We start from the raw sequence: 15006 nt of genomic DNA, 5'->3' as shown, positions 1-15006 counted from the left end.
GTCCAAAAAGTGATTTATACAGACCAAATTTTAGGAGCGTACTCTAAATTCTGTTACGGAAAATGGGCAAAGCATCATTATCGAAATACGCTTTACATACACAAATCACCTATCGATACTCTAACTGGAAACTCTAGTATCAGTTTAGAAGAGAAAAATGTTTGCACTAGATCTTTCAGTGGTGAGTGTTGACGAACAATCTTTAGTTTTCTCTCAATTTAGATAAATGTGTTAAAAGTAGTAATAACAATTGCTGTTATGTACTTCTGTGTACCCAATGCTATAAACTGTAATAAATTAGTAAAGAAAGAACCGAGACTATTATTCGTAAGCAGATAGTTTAGGTTGTAGACTGAAAATTTAACTATCGAATAGTTATGAGGCAGCAATACGAAAAAAGAGAAAGGACAGTTATATCTTTAAACGTAGTACATACGGTATAATACGGTGTTCAGTTACCTACGCGGTTGGTCTGAAGGAGAGAGAACAAGTTTGAAAATATTATGTACAATAATACAGTATATGTTGCGAATACGGAAATAAATTTCACTTTCAGTTTATCGTATTGTGCAGTTAAATGTATTTTGATAAAAGTGTATTCATCAGATTCCGTGCTCTCCATGTGTACAAAAATATTATATTTAGCTGCGGGAGGAATGTTTTTTGAATGTTATCATCACATAGCATGATGACGATGACCTGCTGAAACCAGTATCAACATTTTTGTAATAATTGGCTAATCTGACTACATAAAAAATTACTGAAGAAAACATTGTTATTTAAGGTATCATTAGTTGTTTGGGGACTTTAAATCTGTTTGGTACTGTAGAGTTTAGATAAATTATAGCGAACTGTGATTTACAGAACTCACCAGTGATGTTAAACAGCTGCGGAGAACCATCTCGGAAAGCTTCACTCGACTTTGGCAGCACGAGTAGCGCCCCCAGAAAACTGAAAGAAGAAAAGTTCGATAAGCATCTTACTGTGAACTATTCGTAATTTCATAAGCTACGGCCGCGCAGGATTAGCCGAGCGGTCTCGGGCGCTGCAGTCATGGATTGTGCGGCTGCTCCCGGCGGAGGTTCGAGTCCTCCCTCGGGTATGGGTGTGTGTGTTTGTCCTTAGGATAATTCAGGTTAAGTAGTGTGTAAGCTTAGGGACTGATGACCTTAGCAGTTGAGTCCCATAAGATTTCACACACATTTGAACATTTTGAACATAAGCTACGGTTTGTAACTGTTCTTTCAGCTTTATTTCTTATTTAATGTTACTAAGTCACCTTATTGCACCGAAACTAATAGTTACAATAACTCCCGTACCTATTGTACTGTTTTCCGTATTAATAATGCAACTTATGCGACACGTGTGTTTTAACCTTACTTGTTCTTTGCGTTATGTAGTGGACGTGTGTACACCGTATATCGCCGGTAACTCGGCAGTTAAGCGCCGTGAAAGGATGTGTGTGATGTAAACTACCTGCTCGACAGGAAAGAAGCACAAGTTGCGACCCTGTAGGCGCCTCCACGTGTCTGCTGGTTTCTTAAAGCGGTCCGTTTCTTTTGTAACGTGTGTAAAGGTCGAGGACGGAATGCCTAATGCATCAAAAACATGAACGCTTTGGTAGGGTGTAGTGGCCGGTCTTGTCTCGCACATTCGAATATACATCGTCCCCGAGAGGACAAAAGGAATAAATTATGGTCATAACAAGACTTGCTGTCTACAGTAACTATGAAGTTGTTGAAAATAACGACTGTACATTATTCATTTTCACAGCGGTGAGGCAAGAAGCACGAGGCCGAATGTTTTTCATAAACACGAAGGCAATCTGTTTGTAATCGAAATGACGCTGTAAGGGCACTCAGCATTTATCGATAGACAGACTGCCAGGACGGGCTCTCATTGAAGACTGAAGGTGTGGCATCAGCGACGCCGTACTGACAAGGTAAACTGCCAAAAATATTCTAATATCGTAGTCTCCTGATGTTATTGTTACGTTAGACTGCAGCATGGCGCTACCGACACCCGTGTATACTGGAACAGCTGCACACGGGGTCTTGTTTCCCAATCACAGTTGCCCCAGATGCAGTGCCTGGTCGATGGACTGACCCATTCGCCTTCCGTGCCACATGCACCAGTGACAGATTTAGGAAGTAAATTAGAGCACTGATTATTATGCGGATATTTTAACCCTTTAAGTGACACTGGTAAAAATTTACACCACTCGTCTTGAATGCTGTTTATCGCTTTATTTACTACAAACAATCGATTGTACTGGTATTAATATTTTCTCTGTAGTTTGTGTGATAAGTAGTGAATACCAATTTTATGTTTCTAAGTTGGCAGGCTTGAGATATCAGTGGACAAATTTGTAATAGTATGAATATTTACCGATAGCCTTTGAGGCTCTCGTCTTCAGAGCTGGTTTCGTGTTCAGCTACCATTTGTCGCCTGTGGATTTACTGTTCTGATATAAATGACGGTAAGTTCGATACACAGTAAGATTTCCTGCTTTCGAAAGTATAATATCAGTACAGGAGTCGCTTTTAAGAATATTTACAGCTGCGTTTCTTCAGCGCCGTTCATGTAAGCAAATAGATTGTCGTGAATCTAGTTCCTAGTTACATCCGATTTTACTGATTACAAGCTGTGAAATGATTCTAATGAAGAATGGACATTGCACATACTATTGTTTCACAAATTATCTCGAAAATGTTAGCCGCTGAGATAACATTATTTACGCTGACAATGCACATGCAGGATGATTACTGAAAATACGCAACATGACGAAAATGAATTATTGAGTCGTTTTCGTTAGTTTTATAGTTAGAGGGGTCATACTGACATTCGTGAATATTTCTTTTAGATATATAAGAGTGACTTCACGGAGGTGTCATAGCTTCAAGTCAGATGGCCGGCCGCTGTGACCGAGCGGTTCTAGGCGCTTCAGTCCAGAACCGCGCGACTGTTACGGTCACAGGTTCGAATCCTGCCTCGGGCATGGATGTGTGTGATGTACTTATGTTAGTTAGGTGTAAGTAGTTCTAAGTCTATTGGACTGATGACCTCAGATGTTAAGTCTCATAGTGCTTAGAGCCATTTGAACCGTTTTTCAAGTCAGATGAAGTTGTATCTGATTGCGTGATGGAATGCCGGGACGGGGTTACAGCATAGAACGCAGAATATTCGAAATTTGGAGGAGACTCTGATGCAGAGGATGTAGCTAGTACCTCTACAGTTTCAAATACTACTACAGTAACTGATGATACTCTGGGTAACACAGTGTCAAGTGGACCAATGGGTGAAACGTCTAGTACAGATGCAGCTGGAAGGCTAAGACTGTTTCCCTGTGCTTGAGGAAGCACTTCATGAAAGTCGTCAAAGTGGCTCTGATACTGAAGTGGCTATAAAAGTGCATTTATACGCACGGTCTACAGCTGTTTGTGAACCCTAGTCCTTCGAGAAATATCGTCCTCATGAGAGCATGTTTACTAACAGAGGCTGTCACTCAAATGGTTCAAATGGCTCTGAGCACTATGGGACTTAACATCTGAGGTCATCAGTCCCCTAGACTTAGAACTACTTAAACCTAACTAACCTAAAGTCATCACACACATCCCTGCCCGAGGCAGGATTAGAACCTGCGACCGTAGCAGACGCGCGGTTCCGGACTGAAGCACCTGGAACCGCTCGGCCACCACAGCCGGCGAGGTTGTCACTGTTAGTATCCTGCAGATTTTTCCAAACCTTTTCAGCACAAATTTTGTGGCCCTAAATTTTGTGCCCCTACTTCATTGGTTTGAGCGTTTACCACTCCATCACTTATGATGAACTTAGAAATACGTAACAAAATGAGAACGGTGCATCGCGGAGTGTGCTGCAGGGCTGCGTTTAGCCAAACAGAGCAGCTGTGCAGGCACACTCATTCGCCTGTAAAGGAGGCCACAGTGAGCTGCAGCGCGTCATTTGGCATGCACGGCGCAGCCGTAGATGACAGATTCTGCCAGGGGCGTCCTACAGGCGTTCCGCATCAGCATGCCGCCTCCACCATCTGCCCGCAGGCAACCGTGCTTCTATTTCCTCTGCAAGGACTGAAAGTACTTTTAGCACAAACTGTAATGAATCTCGATATGGCATCACAGGCCACTGTGGTGTTTTGAGAATAATAGGTCTCTTAATAACGCTTTAAGCGTGCCATCCATACTCTTGTAGTCATGCGTGTGTTCAAAAATGTTTCACCAAAAGTCTATCCATGTGGGGCTTGATGGCTCTCAATTTCGCCAAAAGATCACGATGCGTCAAAAGCACCAGAAGAGCCTAATTTAAACAGGACTTTTATCTCGAATAACTGTGAAGAAGAATCTAAAGATCAAAAAATTCAAAAGCCTAGAGAAATCGCATTTCCAACAGGAATCTACAGCCCAACAAGGATTACTTTCGCACAACTCATTTAATTCAGATAAAAATTTAAACTAGGATTAAAAAAATTCATTCGGATTTATTCTAGAAACAACAAACACCGATAGGAAGCCCAATTCCGAGTTGAGAACGTGGACCCAACGATTATCCTTTTTGAAGAGTGTTTGGAGTTTGAAATGGTTTAAATTTATTGATTTGTTTAAAGAGGATACTATTTGCACAAAGTTTTGAAAGCTAAGGTGGGTAGCAACCGGAAAGAAGTGAACATCGATTGGCAATGGTACACAGTCTTCTGACTTCTATCGAAACAGCTATTCCCATCAGTCACAGCGGCGAGAGTCTTGTTAGAGCGGACGATTAATATAACAGATCATGATTTTGATAATGAACATTCTGTCTCATAATCAGTTCGAAATCGTGACGGATTGTACAAAGACCGCCCGCCCAGAACGTTCCGAGACGGATGTTATTCCTGGTATATAAGCGACGTCTGCTTAGTAACCACGGACGCAGCTTCAACTAACGTCTGTAAGAAACAGATGGGGGATTCGACCAGTTAGTTGTGAGCGGGCAGTGTGGACGTGTGGCCGTACTGTGCCAAGTTGTATCGCAAATCGCAAGTGCGCAATATCTGTAAATGAAGTGTTCAAGACGTTATTCAGAATACTTTGAAAGAGAAGAGAAAAACGTATGCAAAGTTTGTACCGCACACATTCACTCCTGACCAACGAGGCGTGAACGCCTGCCGCGACTTGATTGAAATGCACGGGTGACGAGACTTCTTCGTTTTGTGGTGGATTCCTTTTGCTAAGACAAAGTACAGAAATTCGCATGCACTGAGGATACTACCGACATTCAATCCAATGCGACTCGCCAGTTCAGCTACATCCCAAACAAGAAATTTTCTGACAGTTTCACACGGTTGTATGAACGTAACAATGGAAAATTGTACTGAAATGTAGGACGATCTGAAACGAATTGACGCATGATGCAGGGAATGGCTATTGAATCTTAATGTAGACAAGTGTAATGTGCTGCGAATACATAGAAAGAAAGATCCCATATCATTTAGCTACAGTATAGCAGGTCACCAACTGGAAGCAGTTAATTCCATAAAATATCTGGGAGTAGGCATTAGGAGTGATTTAAAACGAAATGATCGTATAAAGCTGATCGTCGGTAAAGCAGATGCCAGACTGAGATTTATTGGAAGAAGCCTAAGGAAATGCAATCCGAAAACAAAGGAAGTAGGTTACAGTACACTTGTTCTCCCACTGCTTGAATATTGCTCACCAGTATGCTATCCGTACCAGATAGGGTTGATAGAGGAGATAGAGAAGATCCAACGGAGAGCAGCACGCTTCGTCACAGGATCATTTAGTAATCGCGAAAGCGTTACGGAGATGATAGATAAACTCTAGTGGAAGACTTTGCACGAGAGACGCTCAGTAGCTCGGTACGGGCTTTTGTTGAAGTTTCGACAATATACCTTCACTGAGGAGTCAAGCAGTATTTTGCTCCCTCCTACGTATATCTCGCGAAGAGACCGTGAGGATAAAATCAGAGAGATTAGAGCCCACACAGAGGCATACCGACAATCCTTCTTTCCACGAACAATACAGGACTGGAATAGAAGGGAGAACCGATAGAGGTACTCAAAGTACCCTCCGCCACACACCGTCAGGTGGCTTGCGGAGTATGGATGTAGATGTAGATGAACGTTCTGCGACTTGTACTCAAGTGGAAGGAGACTATGTAGAACACCTGAACCATTAAAATCGCCATAACTTTTTCCTGTTTTTCAGTAATTCAGACTCGAAACTTTTTGGACATGATGATCTAGTAGACGAAAAGTGGTAGCATAATAAAGAGATTTATTTGGTTTACTTGGTAGGAGAAGATGCGTTTTTCAACACTGCTTTTAATAATTTCCGTTATGGTTCCGACACTTCAGAAGTGAGTCTCATTCCTACTCGCAACGTGGTGGATCTGAGATCAAAAACACCCGTATCCACGGAGGCTTTGCTGCACTGTTGTAAGCAACAAGTTAAACCTGCACTCGGGAACGGCACTCGAGCCGCCAAGACACGCCTTTCGGAGTACCAACTAAGTACCAACAAAGTCATCTGAGTACGCCTTTCGAACGATTCAAAGCTTCGACTTTCAGTGTAAGACTTGTCGCTTATAATCGGGAGGAGTCTCGGCCATAAGGAATGGAGCGTCGGAATAAACGTTTGCTGGGAGGGACAGAGGACAGCTGGGAGTTATGGGAGGGGCAGGGCGAGGATGAGGCTGGCTGCGAGAGGCGGCGAGTGTCGCCGTGACGTCAGAGGGTGTGGGCGGGCCGCGCCGACTTTCTCGCGGCTTGATTTACGCGCACCCCTGCTGCGACACGGCGCGGGTGAAAGGCTGGGGGCCGCCAGCGCTGTCCCCATCTGTCTTCTGCCTGCGCGGGGACAACAACAAGTGCAATTAGCGGACCAGTTCGACAACCGCGCTGCGACTGCCGCGCTCGCCAGCTACGTGACGCTCCGAAAGTGACCAAACCCAGGAAGAGGAGGATAGACATTTTTGCGCTTATTAACGACAAGTGACTCATGTTCGTGTCGCCACTCACTACGCAAGCGTACATCCAATGGGGAACGGATTTTTCTCATTCTTCGGACACGTGTGGTACGCATGCAGGAATGGGAATGTATTAAGAATAATAGGCCTATCATAACTGTGACAAAGAACGTAGTAGGGGAATCCACAGAAGCTAGAAATAAGGACTGGTATGATCATGAATGTAAACGGATGTGCAATAATTGAAAAAAAAAAAAAACTAAAATGTCTCCAACGAAATACGAGAATTAACCAGGCTATATATAACGAAATGAGCATAGAAGCGGCAAGGGTAAGCAGAATAAAGAAATGAGAAGCCTTAAGAGGAAATATAGAAGACACGAAAGAACGTTATAATAGGAATGAGACCAGAAAGTTTTATAAAAAGTTAAACAAGGAACACAACGGTGTAGACCTAAAATAATAGGCTGCGTGGATGAAGATGGAAATCTGCTGTGAGAAAAAAGGAAAGTGATGAATAGATGGAGAGAATATTGTAAAGAAATGCTGGAGGGTGATCGCACTGATAAGGAGCAGCGGATATACCATACAGTAGAACCAAAAATATAAGAGCCAACTCTTGCAGATGTACAGAAGACGATGAATTGTCAAAAAACTCACAGATCCGTAGGAAATGATGGAACAATTGCAGAGCTTTTAAAGAGAGGAGGCTTTAATTTACACAGACGGATGCATAAACTTATCTGTTTAATCTGAAATCAAGAAAGAATTCCGGAAGAATGGAATATAGTTGTAATCCAGCCCATACGTAAGAAAGGTGACAAGGCATGTTGCTCTAACTACAGAGGAATCAGTCTGCTGAATGTGGTATGTAAGTTTTTATCCAGGATCCCATATAAGAGATTGGTCCCATATGTAGAAGATATACTGGATGATTATCAGTGTGGCTTTGGGCCTAATAGATCAACTGTGGACCAAATATTTGTACTGAGACAAATACACGAAAAAGCATGTGAATATAATATAGAACTCAACAATATCTACGTCGACTTCAAGCAGACCTTTAATAGTCTAAACAGGGAAGAGATGTTAGAAGATATAAAACTGCTTGGCCTACTATCAAGATATATTTCGGTTATTAAGGCAACCTTGCGACGTTCCAGGGCAATGGTGAAAGAGGATGGGGAATTAACAAACTGTTCCAATATAAACCATGGAGTTAGACAAGGCGATGCTCTTTCCAGCATGTTATTCAGTTTGACCTTAGAAGCAATTATACGAAAAGAGCAAAGATGTGGATACATCTCTACGAGGACCACACAGTTGGCTGCATATGCTGATGAAGTTGCAGTTATTATTAGAAGCAGGATGTCATTGGAGAGAGTACTGGTGGAACTGAAAAAAACTGCACGGCATTGGAAACTCGAAATTAACGAATCCAAAACTAAATGTATGAAATTTCATAGAACAGGGGACGATAAACTGGACAACTTGTAGGCAGCAGGTTTTTTAATTGTAAGCATGTAGAAGATTTAGCATATCTAGGGACTGACATTAATAAAGAAAATTACGTGTCCACTGAAATAAAAGCCCGCATTTTAAGTGGTAATAGGCTTTGTCATACATTTTAAAAAGCTAATGACGTATAGGATGATAAACCGACAGCTAAAAATGACTCTATTTAACCTTATGATTAGGTGAGTGATTATATATGGATGTAAATCATGGATGCTAACTACTGATTAACAATAAATCAGAGTATTTGAACGAAGAATGCCATGAAAAATTTATGGAGGGATCAGAAATGATTATGGTACATAGAGAACAAGGTCCACTTATGAGGTAGATCATCTGATACAGAGAGATGATATTGTAAGGTTAATTAAAAATAACATTATAGCCTGACTGCAGTGACACCCTTACTTCTACGAGTCTCGCTCCGTCTGCCATCACCAGCAGTCGTAATGGCAGGGAAAATTCTGAAGATGATCTGAGAAAAGGGCCGAAACCGGTTGTTAATGAATAAACATCTGAAAACGCGGTCGAGACTGTTTTTATTTAATTTGTAGCGTTTTATACCGACCGATGCGTTGCTCCAATTACAGAATGCTTTCTAAAATTTTAAAATTGTAAAACAACAACAACAGATCTGCATCGATCAATCAGGCGGGACCATTCAGTGTTAAGTAATGGACGTGTGGCTGTAGCCTACCAACTTTGTTATGTCACAAATCGCAGTGGAGCAGTAACCTTAAATCATGTGCTCAAGGCATTTTCCAGAATGTTTTGAAGAAGAGAAAAGTGTGTACAAAGTCTGGCCTGGACAAAAGCCGACGCGTGGACACGTGTCGGGATTGGAATGAAATGCAGACGTGGACAGTTTTTTCGTGGGAACAACATCATGAGTGACAAGGCTTGGCGTTATCAATACGAATGTACCACAAAACGACAAGGTGTAAAAAACATGAAAGGTAAAAACTTGAATGACACAGCCCACACTCAAGCCAGCGTGACGGGTGAGTTGAACAACACTGCAAAGAAAGGCTTCTCCGACAGTTTCACATCGTTGTATGTACGTTACGTGCGTTGTACGCAAGTGGGGAGGGGGGTACCTCTGTAGTCTGATAACTTATCAGATTTTGTAGGTAATTATTATTATTGTTATTTACCGAAGAATCCACATCTACATATACATCTGTACTCCAGTAGCCACCTTGCGGAGTGTGGTTTCGTGTACCATTGTCACTTCCCCATTTTCCTGCTGCAGTCGCATATGGTTTGCAGGAAGAGCGATTGCTGGTAAGCCTCCGAGTGGGCTCGAATCTCTCTAATTTTGTATTCATTGTCTTTTCGTGAGGTATACTTAGTTAGAAACAAGATATTGATTGACTCTTCTAGGAATGTACGCTCTAGGAACTTTAACAGTAGACCATAACGTAAAGCAGAAAGACTCTCTTGCAGCGTCAGTAATGTATATAGTGTAACTCACGTAAGCCCTCCCTCAAACCTGTCATGTTATATCTTCAAAGATCTGATGATGGCACCTTTAGTGTGTTGAAATCGGTTATCCAGCATACAGTATTTAAGCGATCTTGGCTTTTGAATTATTTCTACAACAGAGTGATCGCCTCGCTACGCACTATGTGTTCACTGCAAAGTAATTACTTTTGATGGAAGCACAGTTTACAAACACAACCACAAAAATACTTATATTATTATTGTTGTTATTTTGTACTCAACAGAACGTTCCTCATCATGATCATTGGTGGTAGTTTCCTATCGTTATTTATATGTGTGAAGTTGTTTGTGAATAGCAGGAATATGTTTTATGTATGCCCAGTGAAGTACTGAACTGGTGCTTGGTATGTTTTTGTATACAATAGTTTTTAAATTTTACTCTTTTTGAGAAAATTGCATTTTCAAGCGCTGTATAATAAATCTGTTTTGTTTCTTATTTTTACTATCTGCTCCACTTAAAGAAGCAACAGTTTGCGAAAAAACCTCAATTAAACATTGACAGTTTTGAATTTGCTATAAATACTGTTTATTTTTAAGTAACATACAGGACAATAACTATGTAGAATAAAAATGTTCCGCAGGTTAGGCGCCCCTTTATATACTCTCACTCTGTTCCTAGACGGTTCACCGCTTCCGGGCTCTAGAGGGATCAGGTAACACTGATGGGATACGCGAACATAGCGATCGAAATGAGGTAACGCCCGACAGGTATGCTACACATCTAACGTACTGGCAACGTAGCTACGATCTTTGTTGACCAAGGTTACTAGGGGAACTATCGTAGGATACGCTTACTTATGATGGTCTACGGTAGCCTTCGGTAGTTTTATAACTCTAGTTGAGAGCGTAATGAGGAGTTTTCGCAAACGTCCTCAGCAATGCGTCGCCAATGATGGAAGCCATACTTTTTAAGAAATAAATTTGTGTTTGGCTTTTCAATGAAAGCAATGAGTGTAGAACAGTTATCTCTAAGTTATATTGGTGTAAATATACGCTAAGCCTAGTAATAACCAAATGAAAATATACTACTTTCCGTGGGCCACCCTGTATATTAACCCAGGAAAGTCTGCTGGCAGGCGAGACTGCGTTACATCGCGCAATTGACCGAGTGGGAAAGGGCTCCGGCGGCCCCTTTGATGCTTGGCGCAGTACTTTTTTTTAGAAGCGGCGGCAATAAAACGTGGCTGACGCGTGCGTCCCGTCCCTTTGCGGCGGCCCCAGGTGCTCCGATATGAAGCGTAGCAGTTTTGGTGGCTGCCATTAACCCTGATTGGAGGCGCAGCGGTGGAAGAGCGCGAGCGCCCAGCCCGGGCCACGGGCCATCCGCCGGCTTTCGCCTCGTGTTTGGCGGGGGAGAAAGTGCTGCCTTTTAGGGGGAGCAGTGCTGTGGCAAAGCGACCTGCCAAACGCGTCACGTCCGTGTGAAATGTGCCTATAGGAACTACATTCATTGCTGGAGTACAGTATGGCATTTTGAATGGAAATCTATTACTAACTGGCATTAAATCAAAGAAGGAAGCATAATACGCGTAACTGACTTCCAAAACAAAATCAGTAAAACTCACTAAATTGTGACGAAGACATTATTGTTTGCATACTTTTTATTCCAAGAAAATCTCTACGAAATTAACAAAATTGCAACTGTCAATCATTCAATATAAATAAAAATGTAAATGTTTTCTAAGGCGCTGCAGTCATGGACTGTGGGGCTGGTCCCGACGGAGGTTCGAGTCCTCCCTCGGGCATGGGTGTGTGTTAGTCCTTAGGATAATTTAGGTTAAGTAGTGTGTACGCTTAGGGACTAATGACCTTAGCAGTTAAGTCCCATACGATTTCACGAACATTTGAACAAGTGTTTGTTTGTTGGAAACCTTGTATCCCCGAAAATTCTTCACCGACTGCTTTGAAATTTTGACACAACGTTGCATTCTAATACATTAGTGTTTTTAGGTTCTTATTTCTTTTACCTATGACACATAAAATATATATTTGACTTTCAGAGATTTTTTTGTAACAACGATTCCTTTTATTAAATTTATAAAAGATTATATATTACACATTTTAAAAAATAGGTACATATAAACACACGCGTATTCCAATGCAACGCTGCGTCAGAATTTCAAAACATCCAGTCAAAAGCTTTGGGGGATTTGCGATTGGGAACATTTTGCAGTTTCTATACACACTATGTGATCAAAAGTATCCGGACACCGCCCAAAACATACGTTTTTCATTTTAGGTGCATTTTCCGGCCACCTACTGAAAGGTACTCCATATCAGCGATCTTAGTAGTCATTAGACATCCTGAGAAAGCAGAATGGGGCGCTCCGCGGAGCTCACGGACTTCGAACGTGGTCAGATGATTGGGTGTCACTTGTGTCATACGTCTGTACGCGAGATTTCCACACTCTTAAATGTCCCTAGGTCCACTGTTTCCGATGTGATAGTTAAGAGGAAACGTGAAGGGACACGTACAGCACAAAAGCACACAGGCCGACCTCGTCTGTTGACTGACAGAGACCGCCGACAGTTTAGAAGAGGGTCGTAATGTGTAATAGGCAGACTTCTATCAAGACCATCATACAGGAATTCCAAACTGCATCACGATCCACTGCAGGTAGTATGACAGTTACGCTGGTGATGAGAAAACTCGGATTGCGTGGTCGAACAGCTGCTCATAAGTCACACATCACACCGCCGGTAAATGCCAAATGACGCCTCGCTTGGTGTAAGGTGCGTATACATTGGACGACTGAATAGTGGAAAAACATCGTGTGGAATCACGAATCACGGTACACAATGTAGCGATCCGATGTCAGGGTGTGGATATGGCGAATGCCCGGTGAACGTCATCTGCCAGCGTGTGTAGTGCCAACAGTAAAATTGGGAGGCGGTGGTGTTATGGTGTGGTCGTGTTTTTCATGGAGGGGGCTTGCACACCTGTTGTTTTGTGTGGCAGTATCACAGCACAGGCTTACATTGATGTTTTAAGAGTCTTCTTGCTTCCCACTGTTGAAGAGCAGTTCGAGGATGGCGATTGCATCTTTCAACACGATCAAGCACCTGTTCAGAATGCACAGCCTGTGGCGGTGAGGTTATACGACAATAACATCCCTGTAATGGACTGGCCTGCACAGAGTACTGGCCTGAATCCTACAGAACACCTTTGAGATGTTTTGGAACGGAGACTTCGTGCCAGGTCTCACCGACCGACATCGATATCTCTCCTAAGTGCAGCACTCCATGAAGAGTGGGCTGCCATTCCCCGAGAAACCTTCCCTCACCTGATTGAACGTATGTCTGTGAGAGTGGAAGCTGTCATCAAGACTAAGGGTGGGCCAACAGCTACTTTTGATCACATAGTATGATGGAGAGAAAGGGGGAGGAGAAGATGATGGACAGAGAGAGGGGGAGGAGGTGATGGGCAGAGTGAGGAGGGAGGAGGAGAAGATGTACAAAGAAAGGGGAAGGGAGAGATGGAAATCTGTGGTAAGGTCTTATGGGACCAAACTGCTGAGATGATCGGTTCCTAAGCTTACCCACAACTTAATCTAACTTAAACTAACTTACGCTAAGGACAACACACACACCCATGCCCGAGGGAGGACTCGAATCTCCGACTGGGGAGCCGCGCGGACCGTGACAAGGCATCTCAGACCGCGCGGCTACCCCACGCGGCTAGGGAGAGATGGACAGAGACAGGGGAGAGAAAGACTTTAGGAAGCATATCCACTTGCCACCCATATTAGAAACGTGTGTTTTGGTTTCTCTTTCTTTTCCATTTAAGCAGACTGAGCCACAGAAAAATGTGGCCGGGCACAGCTAGTTGTTAATATAAACTGACACAACGTTGCCCTACGCATCTTTACTTCAGATTTACTGCGTAACTGTCCGGTGGTGAGATGTACACCGGGTGAAAAGGAATAGTCTCACACTGCAGACATCATCGCTTAGCACCGCCTCTAGCCTTGAAAATTGCCTCAGTTCTCCGGGGAAGAGAGCCCACAAGTTTATTTAGCGTTGCCATACCCAGCCTTAGCCACTCATTGACGATTAGTACCCGTACTTCTACCATATTACGGGGACGTTGACTGCTACGTTACGGCCGTTGTTCCAAACCGTCTGAGACATTCTCTATGGGGTTGAGGTCGGGTTATTTAGCAGGTCAGTCGAGGAGCGATAGGATGCCTGAGTCTTCGTCAAACTAGGAACGTATGCGTGTTAATGCGTGTGGAACTATTACTAAGGGAATGCAGATAGCTGCTAGGTGTTTCATTGATTCTTATCGACTGATTTTTTCAATGCAGCTTCACAGATGTATCTAATTTTGACCAAAACAATGTCATTAACTCACATCAGAGTCCAACAAAAATTGAAATGCTAAGAGTTGAGACATATGGATTTTTGAGATGGGTTCAGTATTATTTCTTGATTGAATGAGGGAGTAAATAGGTCGGATTAATCCTCAGTATATTTTTTAAGTTTCTTTCAAGATAATATTCGAAAAGGTACAGAAATTTTACAAAAAAAAAAAAAAAAGGCTGCACGTATTTATTTCATTCAGACTGTGTATGATATTACTTATTCATGGACTACTTAGTTAACCTGATACTAGTGGTTGGAAAGACACAAATGACATGTGGGAAATTAAACCCTGTATTTTTGTCTCCAGCGGCAAGTCTCTACCTCTAGTAATCCGAACACGCCTTGGGTCCCCACTCAGAGTTCCCCATCAGTCAGGTATCTAGATAACTTCCGTCAAAGAAAGAAAAGAAACTTTGTGACATGGTTGACTGGAAGACTGGACTACGAGGGTAGGTTCAGCAGCCTACATGTAAAGATTTTCTTTCATCGCTCAGATTTGCGATTTTATTTCAGGAAATGGAAGCGTTGTGTCTCAATTGTAACATTTGAACGTGTGTGATTGTAAAGACCATGTGTAGAATGCAGTAATTTATGCATTACTGATAACGATGAAGGAAGGAGAAGAGAGAGAGCTGCACATGG

At 42.5% G+C, this 15006-nt stretch overlaps 1 protein-coding gene across 1 annotated transcript in view; it reads right to left on the bottom strand.

Annotated features, from left to right (window-relative positions):
- Nucleotides 1-15006, bottom strand: part of LOC124594102 — a 394923-nt gene that overhangs the window by 223554 nt on the left and 156363 nt on the right. Inside the window, exon 3 of the mRNA XM_047132453.1 lies at nt 872-951. Coding sequence (XP_046988409.1) covers nt 872-951 — 80 coding nt within the window. The remainder of the gene's footprint in view (nt 1-871; nt 952-15006) is intronic.

The sequence above is a fragment of the Schistocerca americana genome, chromosome 2 (genome assembly GCF_021461395.2).
Source record: "Schistocerca americana isolate TAMUIC-IGC-003095 chromosome 2, iqSchAmer2.1, whole genome shotgun sequence".
Classification (NCBI taxonomy): domain Eukaryota; kingdom Metazoa; phylum Arthropoda; class Insecta; order Orthoptera; family Acrididae; genus Schistocerca; species Schistocerca americana.
Note: the sequence above shows the minus strand (reverse complement) of the source record. Positions and strands in the feature narration are given on the sequence as shown.